Source organism: Pterocles gutturalis, unplaced genomic scaffold (genome assembly GCF_000699245.1).
Source record: "Pterocles gutturalis isolate BGI_N339 unplaced genomic scaffold, ASM69924v1 scaffold2892, whole genome shotgun sequence".
In the NCBI taxonomy this organism is placed as follows: Eukaryota; Metazoa; Chordata; class Aves; order Pterocliformes; family Pteroclidae; genus Pterocles; species Pterocles gutturalis.
In genome coordinates this window covers 16,308-33,378 of record NW_010112402.1, presented here as the reverse complement: position 1 = coordinate 33,378, position 17,071 = coordinate 16,308, and the positions used below count along the sequence as shown (strand labels likewise).

At 40.5% G+C, this 17,071-nt stretch overlaps 1 protein-coding gene across 1 annotated transcript; it reads left to right on the top strand.

Moving 5' to 3' along the window:
- The first annotated feature begins 483 nt into the window (after positions 1-483).
- On the top strand, positions 484-12,479 carry EAF1 (ELL associated factor 1). The gene is made up of 4 exons (XM_010074008.1): positions 484-621; positions 3,175-3,341; positions 9,707-9,937; positions 11,908-12,479. The coding sequence occupies exons 1-4, from the start codon at positions 500-502 to the stop codon at positions 11,952-11,954; spliced, it is 567 nt and encodes a 188-aa protein (XP_010072310.1). The 5' UTR covers positions 484-499; the 3' UTR covers positions 11,955-12,479.
- Positions 12,480-17,071: the final 4,592 nt, after the last annotated feature.

The window sequence follows — 17,071 nt, the reverse complement described above, 5'->3', positions numbered from 1 at the left end:
TAATATATATATATATAAATGCAAAACCGTTTAAATTATTTTTCAGTTGACCATGTATTTCTTTAGGCAACAGTTCCGCTGCACAAATAATTAGAACTTTATTTCTTATCCAAACCCAAGATTTCCAGAGCAGAAATATCAAGAAGATTTCAGCCACTTGTTAGAGCCAGCTATGCAAATCCAGTTACGTTACCATTTTGGGAATGAGAACTGTAAATAATGGCAACTACGGAGAATGTGTTTTGTCACTACAGAGACGCTGAAAATTATGAAAGGTGTAATATTTCTCTGAGGAAATGTCTGATCTACTGCATTTAACTGTATTTTTCCCTTTTCGTGAATGAATGTTTTCTGTAGGAACTAAACAATAACTGCTTAGCCTCTTGGTCAGAACAATGTGTATATATTAATTTCTCTTAGTGTTTATAAACTTTTGGGTAGGGGAGTATAACCAAACAAATGTGTGTTCTTTCTTTGATACCAGGGTTCAACTCCACCAATGACTGTATTTAAAGGAAATAAAAGGCCATATCAGAAGGACTGTGTGCTTATTATCAATCATGACACTGGGGAATACGTGCTGGAAAAACTTAGTAGCAGCATCCAAGTCAAGAAGACAAGGTAAAGTTGGGGACAGGGCTATTGATACGATTAATTTGTGCTGAAGTTTCTTCTTCAGATTGGCTTTGGGACCAGAACTCAGTTTTCTTTTATTTTGTAGTGGTGTTTAACTACTCAGCCTTATGGGCTTTACATGAACAATTATCTTGCCTAAAAATGCAAATAGGAATGTGAATCCAAGAATGAAGAATTTGTAAGTTCTCCACTGCTGAAAGGACATAATTATAGTTTGCGATGAAACACCTCTGATGATTTGAAGCTTTGGAAGCTGGCTGAAGGATGGGATGTGTTTCAGGAATCTCTAGTTAGCTGAAAAAGACCATGGAAATATTGGGCTGTCAAAAGGATTGTTGGACTTTGTAGTTTTGCTCTCTACAGCTTCCTGTGGGAGTCTTGATGCTTTAATAAGATACTCGTAGGAAACAGGAAACACTCATCCCTACATTGGATCAGTGATATAACACAAGAGCAAAGCCTCCAGCTTTGGGGGGGGAACTGTGGAAATAATGGCTCTGAAGTTTTGCCTAGGAGAACTGCTGAGGCCAGAAATCCTCTCTGACAGTATTCTTACTTCACTGCACAAATGCTACAAAGTGTGCAGCTGGAACATTTTTAGTAATCTTACTGCTCTGCAAGTACCTGAAGTCTCTGGATCATGTTCTTTCAGCATCACTGGACCACAGGTTATTGAGATCTAAAGAGAAAGCAGTTACTCAAATGTCTCATGAAGAAGCTCTTAAGCAGTTTTACAAGTTTTACATTAAAAGAAAAAAAACACTTAATTGCAGTGTAGAAATTTTAGCTGCTAAAACTACTAGAAATGTGGGTTGCAGCTTATCAGCAGGTGGCTGGAAGTTTGCCAAGAACACCTTGAGTTCAAGGTAAATGGACCGTAACACTCCTTTGAATCGGTGATGTGAAAACTCCATGCGGCATTCATCTTGTCCAGTGGATACGAGCATGTCATAGATGAGATTTGATTTCTAGATTTAAGTTCTGTTGGACTTTGTCCTGGTGAAGCTTAAGTCAGAAAGGAACAAAGAAGTGCAGGAGGGCTTGGGTTCAGTGAGGTGTTTGGATCCACTAAGTTTTGGCTCTGGTGAGGTGAAAAATATTTCAACTTTTCTCAAGCAGGGGCAGGATAGTAAAAAAATCGGGGATGCCTCTTTTGAGGAATAGTGCTTTGCAAAGTCATTCAGTTTTCTAGATCAGAAGTGTATTTTTTTCGTGGCTACTTTGATCTTTAATAACCTGTTGACAGTCTGTGGGAGCAGAGTTTTTAGTGTCCTGATGACATTCGTGGGAGAGTAATTGCACTTATTCTACTTAAAACCTTCTGTGGTTCCAGGACCATAATTAATACTGGAAAGAATCTTTTGCTTTTACCCTCCAGTCAATACAGTGAGCGTACTCCCAAATCCTTACTTCTGTTGTAAGTGACTGAGTAAGCTGCATTAATGTGGTATCAAATAGGTGCATTGTGATGAATGAAGAGGTGGTTCTGTGCTTAATTTTTGAGGCTGCATCTACAATTCAGTGAGGCACAGAGATACCTGAGTTGGTGCTGAATGTACTAGCTCAGGTGCCAGCAGTGGTTTAGGTGAAGTCCCAGGAAGTTCTCTGTGGGCTAGTTTAACTTGTTTCTCAGTGGGATTAGCTCACAGGCACAAAATGTCACATTGCTATGCTGGAACCCTCCTAGAACCAAAACTGAGCTCTAATATCCACATGAGCTGCTTCTGTGCTACGCTCCATAAAGCCAGAGCCCCAAAGGCTTTGGTATTATGTGATAAATACATCAGACACTTTAGCCTCATGATGGTGTACCGTAGGGGGGGGGGACCTGAGTAAGTGTTTTGGTTTGGGTTTTTTTTCTGCCAAAGAAATTGACTGACCTACAATCTCAATCACATCAGTGATTCAGTAGAAGGAAGAAATACCTGTTTTGAATTGAACAGCTAGGCAGAACATTATTCTGGAGACCATTTTCCACTAAGGAAACAGCTTAAATGATTTTTAAGATATAATAGCAAATGAATGAAAAATACGAATTAAATGGTTGCATGCTGTATTTAGCAGTAAGAATGATTGCTCTAGTCAGGTTGACCTCTAAGAAAGTTCAGTTTGAAATTATTTAATTGCAAGTGAGAAAATTCTTTCTTTTGCTGTGATTGTTTTAAGCAGGACTTTGAGTGGAATTGTTTTGTCATGTAGTTCCTTCAAATTACTATGATTGCTTATTCTTTTTTAAAAATACAGATATTAATTGCTAAATTGAAGCCTTCATTGTTCTTCAAACAGAGAATTTTGCACCACTGAACCACATCTGGATTTGAAAATACATTTTGTAAGGGTGTTGCAGTGCAGTTGTATCTGCAAATTTGCTATTGAAAGCAAGTGTTGCATACAGAAAGCTGTAATTCACTGTTTATCTTTAAAACAAAGTAGAGATCTGTAAAAAAGGAAGTCACAGATGATGCATTAGTACAAGGATATTGAAAAAGCTGAACATAGTTGCACAGTACCTCTGAATGTCTCTGGTGGTTTTTTCAGAGCAGAGGGCAGCAGTAAGATCCAAGCCCGACTGGAACAACAGTCTGCCCGAGCATCTCAGCCTCCTTCACAGTTCAGAGCCCCAACCAAGCCAGCGGTTGGTCCCAAAACTTCTCCTTTGAAAGATAATCCTTCACCTGAGCCTCAGCTAGATGACATTAAGAGAGGTAAAAACGGGTTTGTAGTCTCCTGAGTTTTTGATTGATTTTGTCTTTCTTCATAATAATAAAAAGTATAACTGTGCAATTTATAAAAACATTAGAATGTTCAGGGATTAAAAGACGGTACTTGACAGCTGGTTTGTCACCTTTAGATCTCATTTTAAGGCATTTTAGTGAGTTATTTATTTTCTTCTGCCAGCACAGATATTTATACTGCTGTCTTCTCTGGCATGAGAGAACTTCCTCTTTCTGGATAATTTTTTCTCTTCCAAACTATTTCTCTGTTCTGAAAATAAGACAAAAGAAGCATTAATTCAGAAGCCTGTAGCTGAGTGCTAGATGAGTTGAATGGGTGTCTTAGGCAATGACAACAACAACAAAGCTAATGGTCCAAGATCTAGTTATGCAATCAAGTAACTTAGACAAAAATGATTCCTGCACTGAGCAAGGTTGCAGCCATTTGCCAGTGAGATGGAAGGACTGGGTGGCTGTGTTCCCATCACAAGCCTCAAGCTTGTGCCATGCCAAGTAGGGGAGGGATGAGAGAGTGAACAACTCTGCAGCTTGCCCTTTACCACAGCCACTCCTCTGCAGCATCGATTGCATCTGCCATATAGTTGCCATACTTCTATTAAAGTACCTTGAGGGATGACTGTCTCAGCTCAGTCTCCTCAAGCAATGCTTTGTCTCAGTGTTTTGCTGTGAGCAGGGTGCGCTTTCTTTGCCCATGTCCTTCCTTTCATACTGGTGATACCTGGTTTTGCTGTGGGTAATACAGTCAGAATGACAAAGATTTAAAATTTAATTGTTTCTTGTCTGGCACCAGCTACAATTATTTTAAAATTGTTCTTTCTGTCTAGTATTTTTTTTTCTGGGTCTCTTTTTCTTTCTCTTTTTTTTCTCTGTCCCATATAGCTATTTTTGCCTGTTGTCTTAGCCTATGTTAATTGCCCAGACTGTGTTAATTACTTAGCAGAGTATTTTTTTCCATTCATAGTAATCACTAGCTGACACTTGTACTGCTAAGCAATCTGTGTGTTTGCCTAGGTGCTGACTGGTCTCACTCTTGCACAGCAGTAGTATTTTCAATACCTGGATGCTGGTCAGCAGACAGAAACGACCTCTGAGAGTCTGTTAGCTACAGTTCCCTTAGCTGCGTTGCCATTTTTATTTTCTGGGTAATAGGTAAGGAGAAAGATAACAGGTGATATATCCATTTAAAAATTGAATCAGTTGTGAATTTTAAATGTCTTTTATTGTAGTGTGTAATAAGTTACTTAACCATTGGGGCACTCTTTTGTATACATACAGCAATTTGTAAAGGTCATGTTATAGTACAACAATTACAGATGTCTGGTGTGACGTCTGTTCTACAAAGACCACTTCCTAGTGATCTAAAATATAAGTCACATTGTTTAGAACTGTCCTAGTAATTTTTTTGCCACCTAATAATCTTTTCTTGGAAAGTACCTCCAAAGAAATAACCTGTAGAGTTTTTTTTCCAAAATCAAGCAAAAGAACACCTGACTTGTATTAAAAATAGGACTTCAAGTTGGTGTTTTATTGGGAGAGTCATTCAAGGCCCCAGAAGAGTGCAAATACCTGGACAAGGTGGTGGGTTTTTTTTTGCTTACAGTATTTGCTCTTTATAACTTTTTTCCAGCATTGATTATCTAGAGTGTCAGCATTACTAAACCATTTATATCATAAGAACCTACTTGGGAAAGGTAGAACTAAAATTGCACCATTCTACAATGAAAATCATTAATAAAACTTAACTGTAAAAGCTGTGCGATAGTCTTCAGTCCTTTTATCTTCCCTTAATGTGTCTTCTTATGAACAAATACTTGTAAGTTCTGAAGAGACTCTGTTCTTTCAATTCAAGCAGTAGCTTTCCTTTTGAGTGAAGTACCTTCTTTGTATGAAAGAAAGATAAACATAAAACTGAGATTTTGTGATTTTTTTTTTTTCTTTAATGGACACAGCACAGAACTTAAAATCCTTAAAGGAGGTAGTTGAAAGGATCTCTGGCACTATGACACTTTCTTGCTCCCAGTATGCCCTACTTCAGGGTATGGTAAGACACAGAGGCCTCGTGATGTTTAACAGTGGTAACCTCGGTGCAGTTTTCTGCTTACCCCTGCTACCCTCAGCAGTGCATTCCCATAGCTTCCCTTACAGATGAGCTGGGAAACAAACTTTCAGGTAGGTCGGTTCTCTGTCCCATTACACAGCTGTTCAAACAACAGTGCCTGAGGACAGAGTCAGAGCATGTGGGATTTGAGTCAGTCCTTTCCTTCATGGAGAGAGGCCTTTGGGAGGGGAGGCTATGTCTAGGGTCCTGCACCAGAAGAATCTTTTCCCCTGGAAGCTTTTGTATTGTCCTCCTGCCTGAAGGGAGCAAAAGAGAGAGTCAGAGCTTGATTTTTTTGAATACTTGGCTACATCTGATAACGTTGTACTTGAAAAAAAAAAACCAACATAGAAACATATTTCTGGTTTGAAGTATGTAAATTCAGTGCTTAAAAATCTGAGCAGATCTTGTTTACCTACAATGCAGCTGTGGTATGTAAGGATTATGCCATAGCACTGTGTTTGTCTACCGAGAACACCTCCAAGAAATTTTTTGCACTTCATTGTAAAATACTGCTTCTTCTAGCTGCCATCTCTGCATGCTCCAAGTGCCAGTATCAAGTTGGTTTCTCTTCACCTTGCATACCATTATTAACAGTAAGCATACAACTGTATCTTCCTTATTCTCCCTAAAGGTGGATGACTTAGTTTCCAAAAGTGCTTGGTATTCTTGTAGTCCGAGGTTAGGGCTTTAGTTAAAAATTCTGCATAGCCTATTGGAACTGAGAGAAGAAGTAAGAAGCCTTAGACGTGGTTATGGAAAGAAATTAGGGCATTTGATACTGAATATATACAGAAGACAGCCCTGTTAAGAAAGGCTGTTCTGTTTGTATAATGATTTCTGACCTTTAATTTTTTTTTTTTTACTCTAAAAACTGCATTGACTGCCAGTGTAAAACAGTAAGTTGTTTTGTTTTCTTGAAAGAAAGCCTACGGTTGTAACATGAAATGTGCCTAAGGTTCCCCTAGCAATGTCAGCCTTTTCAGATGATGTAGACTTAATTAAGGCAAGTGTTCATAACTATTCTATATGGAAACCTTTTTTAAAACTATCTGCTGCACATCCTAACTCTTGTCATCTTTGAAACCTTAAAGGTGCATCAATATGAGGTGTTTGATCTTAATGCACAAAAAGATCTAGAGAAAGTCTGACTCTTGTTTGGCTTGGCATATGTGTACAGGTAAACACACAACTATTTTAACTGAAGGCACCACGAGGAAGTGTTTAGCCAAGGCTTCAGTATCTCTAACTGCACTAAGGATAACAGGCAAATAGGAAAATGCAAAATTGGACAAATTTAAAGCAGGTGTGTTTTTCCTACAAGGCTTTGGTGTCATCGTTGGCTTAGCCACCATCTTTGACAGTGTGACACGAGGGTTTTGGACAGATTTCCTTAGTGGTCCTGCTGGAGTTCTGCCTGACAGAATTTTAGCAATGGAGCAACCACCATAACATTAGTGAAAGCAATTACTTTTTGCTCGTCTGCACAGACAAGATGTTTAGAATTCTGGGCTAAAGGAATTAGACAAGAGAGACCTGAGGGGAAGGTGACAGCCTGTGAAGCGAAATTGACTAGAAGATGGGTTAAGACTAAGTTTCCACAAGGGACCACTGTCACTGGTAACACCCTTCACTTCCCAGTCCTTGTAGCCTGTGATACTGGCACTGTTTTGCTTTTCCTGCCTGTATTCAGCTTCTTCTAAGGCATCCTCTCTTTCCTTCCTCATAACTAAACCTCTTCTATGGACTCTTAGTTTTCTGCTTCCCCAGCAGAAAACCCTGACTCTTCAATCTGACACTAATCTCTAATTCTGTTTAAAATTAGCCTGGCTGATCTTCCTTTCCCATTCATCAGACTGCATAATTTCCTTCAGTTATCTCCTCGCCTACTGGATTGAGTTCAAACTTCTTGTTTAGATTTTCTTGTTGCATCTTTTCCCTTTCACCACCAATGCCTCTTAGATTGCTTCACTTTATTCACAGTATTCTATATGCTACTTTGTGGGCTGCTCTGTTCTTCTCAGCCCATGTGCCAACACTCCTCCATTTCAGCCATAGGCTCTAGCTCTGTAAGCATTTGTCTGTAATTCTCAGACACTTGTCCTTTATCAGACTTGTTTGTTGAATCTTTTTGCAATATGGACTGTGGTCTATAGGTGATTCTGCTTGCTACAATCCAGGATGTTCTAATGATGTGTTATTATCATCAACTCACAACTCCATCACTAAAAGTATGTGGAAATTTTACATTGTTAAGCTAGGGGAAAAAAAACCAAAACATCTGGGCATTTTAAGGGAAAGAACCCTTATTCCTGTTTACCTTTCCTTTAGCTTTCCGCTATGAATTTCTTAGCTTTGAACACTGGCAACATTTACAATTTGAAATCCTCAGTGTGGGTAGGCTGAGAACAGTGACTTACAACTGCTCGCTTGTCTGTGTATGGTATGAAATAGATTTTTAAAGCCTGCAAGACTGTGTTGGGAGGGAATAAGGGAGAAAGACATTACAGGACAAAGTAATATCTTCTGTTGGCTTAATCATATATTTTTCCTCCATCTTCCAATGGTCTCTTATGCTACATCTTCAAGATGAAAGAGCAAGTTTTACCTGGCATACTAATACAGAGAACATAGGCAATCCAGTCAGGGATCTAGATTTAGGAAGTTGGAGGAACAACCCCACTATCCTTAAATACCCAGCTGGAGTTAGTCATAGGGTTGTTCCCTTTCAATTCACCTTCCTTGCCTCTGATTCAATATAACTGTAGGGTTTGAAATTGAGCTCTCAACTTTAAATTGAAAAATAGCAGTTTTAAAACCAGCAAAAGAAAACTTAATTTCTCGGACCAATACATGCTGAGCTAGAGGAACTCTCTCCAGCAAATCATATGGAGGCTGAAAACTTGGCTGTTACTCTGTAGTATTAAGCAGCCCAAGGAAAATAGATCTTAAAAAAATAAAGAGTTCCAGTTGCTCAGACTTACTCCTGCAGGGCCTGAAGATAAGCAGCATTAAAACTGTGCCATTTTTACATAAAGAAAAGACTAATTTTATGTGATCTGTCTGTGCTATACACAAGAAGGATGTCCCCAGCTGAGGTTCATCTCGCTCTGACACACATCTGATCTAAGGTGAATTACTCCTGGCATCAGTTCTCCGTTTGTCAGGTAGAGATGGTAATACCTCATCTCTCCCTTCTTTAATTTTTGTCCCTTTAGCCTGTAACTTCTCCAGGGCAAACACTGAGTTCTAACCCTGTGGGTATAGAGCTGCTAACACAACAAAAGCCTGCCTTTTGAGGGTTTCACATCCTACGCTTAACATACATGTGAATATTGTTCTTTCATGGAAACCTGCCTAGGTGAACTGAGTCATTGGATATTCAACTTTGTGGGTGGATGCAAAAGAATTGTCCTTTATTAGTGTTTAGGCCACTTGTGACAAATTTAACAATATGTTATGATTTGGGGTGACTTATCTGAATAGCTGTTTAGTAACCAGTTGTTCAGCCAACACTAGCTGTTGCTGATGCAGCTGTCATGGTGTTTCAGTGTTTCTTTGCACTGGAAACCCTGCAGTGAGGTGTGTCTGACTTGAATAACTTCCTAGTTTCAGAGTAGTCTCTTATTTTCATGGCTACTTGTCAGCTCCATAGCAGGTTACGGTGTTATTAACATTCCCCAATATGTGAATATTCTCACCTGTTGTCATCTGCCCCACTGCAAAGTTATCTGATGTCATCCATCTGCTTCTGAAGTTTGTTTAAAATTAGTTTGTATGACTTTGAGCTGGAGCAGTTTTTGTGTTTTCCAAATGCCTAAATGTCACTGATGTCTAACAATCTAGATTCTTCCACGTTAAGATGCTTTTAAAAAAATGGGCCGGCTGTTGGCCTCTAAAACTCAATTAGGAAATGTACTTACTTTGCATGTGGAGCATATAACGTGTCAAAAACAACGAAGCAGGAAGTGCTCTCAGGAGTGCAAAGTATATAAATAATAATAGTGGAAGTGAAGGTTTTATGATACTAACCTGTGCTTCTTTAAACTTAGCTACAATAACTAAGTAAAAAAGTTTTCTGAATTTGTTGGTTTTCATTCCTGTCTCTCTCTTTCATGTGAGGCATTTTGATGTGATAAATTATACTCGACAAAACTATAGCATTTTCACAATCTTTTCCAAAATTCCATGGGGCCCTGTTTATGGTTTCAACTAGATGAGTGTCCTTTTATTTCAGAGCTGAGAGCAGAGGTTGAAATTATTGAGCAGATGAGCAGCAGCAGTGGAAGCAGCTCATCAGATTCGGAAAGCTCATCTGGGAGTGAAGATGAAAGCTCCAGCAGTGAGGGGGAAGAGCCAGCACACGTTTCCCCTTCCCAGCTACCACACCAGCAGTACAACAACAGGAATGCTGTTGCTAATGGCACCAGCAGGCCACAAGGAAGCAATCAGCTCATGAACACACTCCGTAAGTACAGGCTTGTCTCTTATGGCTGTGGGAAGCTGCTTGAGACCACTCATTTTCTTAGCACGTTAGGCTAACTCCATGAAGTGCAGTTTGCTAAATAGTAATCCTACGGAGTTGCACTGGCTGCAATATGTGGGCAGGTTTTTTCAACAGAAGGCTGAAACCTGTCTGAAGGTGTGGAGTTTTTTAGTTTGGTCTGGAGCCTGTGGGCATCAGTGCAGCGGCCCCCACTGACCCTGCTGAGCCTTGATTCAGGCCTCCAGGTGGAACGAGTAGGTAGCAAAGCATGAGTGCAGGAAGATCTGGTGCACTGGAGGATGGGAATTATTTTAATGTGAAACCATTAAAATGCTCATAAATGTGCAGTCTCTGTGGTCTTCGTTATTAGCTGTATTGCTTTGTCAAGAGTAGTTATTCTATACTGTGTTGGTCTCGGCTGCCTTTTCACAAATATCCCATTTTGAAGGGAAATTTAAAGTGCCAAGTATTTGGTTAAAATATTATAGCTATGGCGTTTGCAAGCATCGAATCAGTACAAACTCACTCCACTGTTTAAAGAATGTAAAAAACATTTTTAAAGCACAGTTTTGTCCCATGAGACTCTCTCTAGGGACACGGTGTACATCTGTGTTGCTCTTTCCTTATGCTAGATCAGGTATATTCTGACTCAGTGGAGTTAAAATATTGCATTTACAGGAAACTAAAACATAGTTATCATAAATTGTTCTTAATTCCTCCTGAGGCATGTTTGTGTACATCTCTTGGCACCTGCACACAGGGAACTGGTGGAGTTTAAATGCAGATAAATGTAGGGTTTCCACTTCAAGAAGACAAGTATATTATACAGATGATACTGAAAAGGCCATCTGGAAAACTGGAGAGGCATGCCAGTCTTCCTGTCAGTAATGAATACCTAAGTGCAATCCAAAGTTCAACCAAGTCAGTAGGACTCTTTCCAGTTCCCTGTTTCTGGCTGTGAGCTGCCTCCTCCTTGCTTCTCCTGGGCCATGGCAACAATACCGCATAAGTCATTTAACGTCAAGAAGCGTGACTCCAGGAAAATTTGGGAACTAGTAGGGTAGCTCCTTTTTTCGGGCAGTGATTTTTGCCTTTGGATTTAAAATTCTTTTGCCAAGGATTGAGCATTCAAGTCACTAGTGACCAGCTACTTGGGGAGAATCACCCCCAACACAAGTTCTTGATTCATAAAATGGGAGAGGAGATGAAGAAGTCTAGGGCATAGCTGCTCTTCAGGGGCATGGGAGAATGCTGGAAGAGCTAGGTTCAGTTACCAGAACACAAGCAAGATTCTTGTCCCCTTTTATCCCCTCCACCTCACCAAATCCCAAGTGCTCTGCAAAACGGGATCTGAGACTGTAGGTTTGGTCCATATCCTGGCCTTTTGTCTGGTCTCTCTTTGTTCTTTGGAGGGCGGCCTTTCCTGTCACAGCGTGTGTCAGCTGTGTCAAGCAAATAGCCTTGAGTTGCCATGGCTTTAATGTTCCTTTTGGTTTACTGACATGTGGAGGCTTTGCCTTGTCTATCCAAAGGGCCTTCAAACAAACAAACAAAAAGTCCACTTTAAAAGGGTTGAGAAAGCCAGGGAATTGCCCAGTGCCTTGTCCCAGAGCCATATCCAGGAGCTTGGCTGGGCGGAGGCTGTGGAATGTCTTCTGCAGCTCTAGCATGAGGAGTGCTGTTCTCCCACCAGGCAACAGCTTTGGTGTCTGTGGAGCCAAGGGCGCTCGGTTTGGCCTGGATCTGACCATGTGTCAGCCCCATGCAGCTCTTAATGGTCTTGGGCATGGGAAGTAGTTCCATTAAATGACGGATGATGTTTGCATTCATTTCTTGTGTTATTCTTACTTAAACCTTCAGTGTAAATGTAACTGTTCTTTGGTTTGATTGCTGTGAAATGTGAATGAACGCCTATGCACTCATTGCATTTTGTTGGGTTTTGTTTTCCCTAGGAAATGACTTGCAGTTGAGTGAGTCTGGGAGTGACAGTGATGACTAGAGGCTGAGCTTTTGCTGTTTCTGTTACATGCACATGAAGAACTAATTTACCTTGAGGGGATCCTATTGCTTACGAAGAGGAGCTGGCACAGACATCTTCTGTGTGTGGAATTTTAATAGAGGAAATGTGTAGCCCTACAAAAGAGCAGATGTTGAGGGCTGTTTTACTTTGTGAATTAAGTGTATATTTTGTGTATATTCCTATTCTTTTAAAGCTTTAAATAGACATGTACAGTGGGTAAGCCAATATATGTTCCTATGTTTCTGTCCATCATCAGTGAGTTTCATGTGTAACTTTATGATGTAATCTAAAAATCTGTTGTTTGTAGAAGATATTTGGCCCATCGTGACCTGGGAGGGATGACTTCTGTATATAGGATGAGCATAAGCCAACGAGTTTAAAAAAAACATGCAGGAGCTAGTGTGTGCACTGAAGTGGGACTGTCTTAAGTTTCAATGCTAAGCTGATTTCTTTGGTTTGGGACTTTTCTAATCTCTTTTTATTGCTATTTATGGTTGATTTAATGGAAATCATAAAACCATGTTTGTCACAAACCTTGCTGCACCAGTGCCTTATAAGCAGTTTTTTTTAAACAGAGCTTCAACTCCTGCCACCATTCCTAAAGGTGCGATACTGAAACCTCTTCAGATTGCTTTTGCAAACGAGAGCTGTATTTCACCTACAGCCAACTGTACTCGGAAGGTAGTTACTCTAGCAAGATAAAGGCTATACATCAGTCACCTGAACACATCCAAACGAGAACCAGCATTTTCTTGTGCAACTGAAGTGTCTCATTTAACTCAGACTCTAGTCTTCAGAAATATTTAGGAGCCCAATTACTAGTGAAATTGCAAGATCACAAATACAAGCTATTGGACTTACTGAAACTGTAAGTCCAGAGCCCTGTTTGCAGTTTCCTAGAGAATGCCGAAATAAGAGATGACTAAACAATTGTGAAACTGCAGACGTCTCTCTCCCACCACAGTTGTGCAAGTAGACTTTATTTGTTGGACAGGATCTCAGTGCTTGTCAGGATTATACAAAACATGAAATATTTGCCTAGGGTGAAATTCACCCCTGTTTAAGGGGTTTTAAAGGGTGCTTAGTTGGATTATCATTAACTTTTTTTTTTTGCTGGCATGGAAAATGAGTGCCACAAGTAGCCACTTCCAGCTTGAACACCAGGCTGACTTTTTAAAACCAAAATTCAACTGGTATAGGACAAGTGGTGCTGTGCTTGTGGTATAATCCAGGGGAATAGGAAACTGAACTGGACGCCTCTCCCTTCTTCAGTGTCTGCTTGCACTGGTTTTGTTTGTCAGTTAGGTAGTGTTCTAACTCCTGTTTCTTTACTGAGCTCTTTACGTTTTTGGTTTTTTTTTAAGGTGTTGAAGAGCAAGGGGACATTTGAAAGGAGATTTTATTACATGGTTTATTTTTTTGCATTAGATACATTTAAGGCATATTTTTGCATTATTTTACATGCATTTAATGTTTTTTAAAAGTGTTTTATGATGTGGGTACATATTTTAACAGTTATGAAATATACTTGACATAAAGCCACAATCGCTCTCCTTTTTTTTTCCTTTTTTTTTTTTTTTTTCCCCTGTTCCTCATCTGACAGCAAAAGTGCTCTGCTCTAGCAAGCTTGTACCAATTTGGGATTTGACACTTCAGTGCAGAGATCTCTCTCCATGGTAGTTGGCAGTCTAATGCTACTACTGCTCCTGACTTTTCCCCAGCTTAATATTTGAATAAGCAGGGAGACGTTTCTCTGATGCCATTTCCCCATTACTGGAGCTTATTTCTGGGTTCTGTTGACGTTATTTGCACTTAACGGAAAAGCAGCAGTGTAGCATTTTCATTGCTCATCATTCACTGGCTGCTCATGGCATTCTGAAATCAAGGACAAGTCACAGGAATTTTACTAATTCTGTGTAAGATAAGAAACTTAAGGGGATAAGACAACACCAAGCTGCATTGATTTGAATTGTCAATTTAATTATAGTTTATATCAGCAAGTGGGAAAGCTTCGTTCAGATAATCGATTTCTGCCTTGTTTTGTATTTGTGCTCTGTCATGTTTCCCTGCTATTCCTCCCCAAATGATTTCTTCCCCTCTCTGTTAGTAATTAAATTGACATTTTTTTCACACAATTACATACGCTTTTAAACTACATGTGGCCATCCTTCGTGACACCAGGAGATGTGTCATATCAAGTGTGGCCAGCCTGTAGTTTGTGAGCTGTTCAGCTGTAAATCCCACACTCAGACTACAGCATCTGGTTTCCTGCAGGGCTGTGGAGTAACCCGGCAGCCCACAGCCCACTTGGGGGTGTAAGCAGGCCAGCCTCCACGTGTATGTGACCAGGCTGTCCCCTCCCTGCCACTGTGTCCTGAGCGGCTCTTTTAATTAGTTGGCAATATCTTTAACATGCCAGAGAAATAAGTTGACTAAAATATGTTTTGATTAAACCTGTTAATGGAACACAGTATTCCTGATTATTTCTGGTAGGTTATAATCCCGCAGGATTTTAGCACTAGGAGATCTTACTTCCTTACTCTAATTTTTCCACATAAAGTAGGAACACCCTTTATATACCAGTTAGTTTAAATGGGAATTAACAGTGCATATGGAATGCAATTATCTGAATGAACTGAAATTAAGGAAATACTTCCTTGCATTCATGGGAGAGCTGCCTGCTGTCTTTGACGAGGTTAGCAGTTCAAGACAGCTTTGGTTTCTGAGAGTTCTGTTCAGTGACTTCATTTCAGTGGTTTGACTTTCCTTAAAACTTCACCGACAAACCTGGCCTGTTTAGGACTTTTCCCATAACTATAATTGCTTTAGGAGTAATAATCAAGAATGATAAATTAATTCAGTTAGACTGTCATAATTTCAAATATTGTTACAAATTTTTTTTTTTAAATAAAAAGGCTTCATTTCCAAAGGGACAAATTCAGTCACGTGCTTGTCCATGTTGGACACCTTAAAATACAATTGCAGCAATGCCCAAGTTGGTGTTTAAAATTTCAGTCGTGCAGAAAAGCTTCCAGCCACCTCTGCCCTTGTTCTACCCCCTGAGGGCTGGCACAGCTTGAGTCACTCCAGCTGAACCACAGGGCAAAAGGTGTCCCAGTCCCCTGATGAGAGTTTGTCAGAGCGTGCAGTGCTACCTACCCCTCCTTGTTCCACCAAAGCATCCCCCTCCTGTCAGAAGTCTTGGCTGAACTGGTTTTGTTGAGAAGGCAGACTGATAGGAAAATGTTTTCTTCAGCATTGCTTGGAATAGCTCATAGCTTAACTGTGGGCAGGACATCTATTTTGAAGATACCGTGCCTGAGTTGATTTATACAGTTTGCTTTATTATAGACCAGCTAGATGCCTGTTTATAGCTATGTATAGAAACAGTTTGCTGTGCAAAGCTTTATAGTCTTTTTCCTCCTTCAAAGCCCATTTAGTTCAATTAAAAAATGAAGTTCAACAATCCATGCATGTCTTTTTTTTTTTTTTTAACTTTTGTTTAATTTGGAAACCAACAGAAATGTACCCTGGAATTACTTGTAAAGGAGAACACTTATTTTCAGGAGTTGCCCATGCTTCGTTGTTCAGCGTGCTAGGCACTCTGCTAGCTGCTGAGTTAGAGAGATCTTATGGAAAACACAGCTGCCAACAAATAGGCATCTTGATATGATGAAGGCTTCTGCTGAGAACTCCGAGGACCTCAGTTTCAGCTCCTGAATGTTGAATCTGCTTGGTCATTTACACTTTTTTACACACACACAAATACACCTAATAGCAAAGGGGAAAAAAGCATTGCTGGTGCTTGCCGTAAACAGCCGTGAATGTGAATTTAAAGTAGTTGATTGTTATGTATATCATACACCCAAACTCTGTTCTCAAAAGATAAGCTGATTAACAAACTAATAGTTAATTAGCTGACAACTACTAGTTTATGTGAGGAGGGTGTGTATATAAATTGAAAGGTATCTGTTTAGCTCTTTCTTCCTATTCCCACTGTTTACAGTCCCTTCCTTTCTTCTGTAATTTCCTTATTTCTAGCACATGAATGCTTTCTGCTGCCAGAGTCCTGCTGGAACTTACAGGAAAATGGGGTGGGTGTCGAAGTGTTACAAATAGATTAGCTGTGTTCACCCTTCCTCTAAATTTATTGTAAATGTCAAAGACTTCATGAATGGACCCATCTTCTTCCCCCTCCTTGGCTTTACCTTTCCTGGGCCTAAACACTAACTTTGGACAGCAAACAAACAAGTGATGAGATGCAAGAGGGTGAAATACCTCAAGCTGCTGCTGCTGTGTACCTTGAGGATGCTCCCTTGCCCTTGTGGTTTGGTATGGTGGGTTTTTTGGTAGCAGGGGAGGGGACTACAAAGACAGTTCCAGGAGTTTCTCAGGAGCCAGCAAAAGAGCCTGCGGGAGAAAGAGGAGCAGGATATGAGAGAAACAACTACGCAGAAATGAAGGTCGGTGAAGAAAAGGAAAGGGAGGAGGTGCTAGAGCAGAGATTCCCCTGCAGCCTGTGATGAAGACCATGGTGATGCATGTTGTCCCCACGCAGTCCATGGAACTTGGTAACTCATGGAGATTTAGTGGTGGAGCAGATACCACCTTGTAGCCTGTGGAGGGCCCCATGCTGGAAGAGGTGACTGTGCCCAAAGGAGACCGTGACTCTGTGGAAGGGACCCATGCTGGAGCAGTTAGTGGAGAACTGCAGCCTGTGGGAAGGACTCTCCCGTGAGAGGGACCCCACGCTGGAGAAGGGAAAGACTGTGAGGAGCCCTCCCGCAAAGAGGAAGGAGCAGCAGAGACAACACGTGGTGGGCTGACCGCAACCTGCATTCCCTGCCACCCGCGCCACCAGGGGGGGAAGAAGGTAGAGAAACCGGGAACAAAGCCTTTGGGCCTGGGAAGAAGGGAGGGGTGGGGGAGAAGTGCCTTTCTAGGATGTAGTTCTCTTTATCTTATTCTGGTTTTGATTGTTGACAAAGTAAATTGGTTTTGTGTTTTCCCCAGGTCAAGTCTGTTTCTTGCCCATGACCATAAGTGGTGAGTGAACCCTCCCTGTCCTTGCCTCAACCCACGAGGTTTTTACCTTT